The 426-nt window shown below is 53.3% G+C and overlaps 1 protein-coding gene across 1 annotated transcript; it reads right to left on the bottom strand.

Annotated features, from left to right (window-relative positions):
* Positions 1-90: 90 nt before the first annotated feature.
* On the bottom strand, positions 91-420 carry LOC110034238 (the record flags this gene model as incomplete). Its single annotated transcript, XM_020738520.1, is given in 1 exon segment — positions 91-420. A coding segment is annotated over 1 exon segment (308 nt), but the record flags the coding sequence as incomplete, so codon positions are not given.
* Between the last annotated feature and the right edge of the window lie 6 nt (positions 421-426).

Here is a 426-nt window from a genome sequence, read left to right as displayed (position 1 = left end):
TGGGTGTGGGTGTGGGTGTGAGCGTGCAGGGATGGGAAGTGGGGGGTGGGGAAAGGGTCTGGTGTTTTCAATTTTATAGATTTATCATTACCTATTGGACGTGCTGCTGACACTGGAGAGGAGACATTTGAAGGCTGGAAGTGGCCTCCATGTCCACCGCCACTGCCGCTGTTGCTTGTCTTTCTCTTTACAGCTGAGTAGGCCGCTGCGGGGTCGGTATAGTAATCAAATCTATGCGAAGGCGGTGAGTTTTCATTGACAAGACCGGCTGGATGGATCAAAGGGTTAGAAAGGGGCGTATTTGTGGTGGAGAAAGAAGGGGAAGGCCCGCCGGAAGAGGACGATGCCTCCATCCGCATGGCTTGTAGCCTCTCCTTCCGCTTCGCAGAATCCTCCATGGACACGTAGTAGTGCCTTTCAACTCCT

The sequence above is a fragment of the Phalaenopsis equestris genome, unplaced genomic scaffold, assembly GCF_001263595.1.
Source record: "Phalaenopsis equestris unplaced genomic scaffold, ASM126359v1 Scaffold176627, whole genome shotgun sequence".
Taxonomy (NCBI): domain Eukaryota; kingdom Viridiplantae; phylum Streptophyta; class Magnoliopsida; order Asparagales; family Orchidaceae; genus Phalaenopsis; species Phalaenopsis equestris.
Note: the sequence above shows the minus strand (reverse complement) of the source record. Positions and strands in the feature narration are given on the sequence as shown.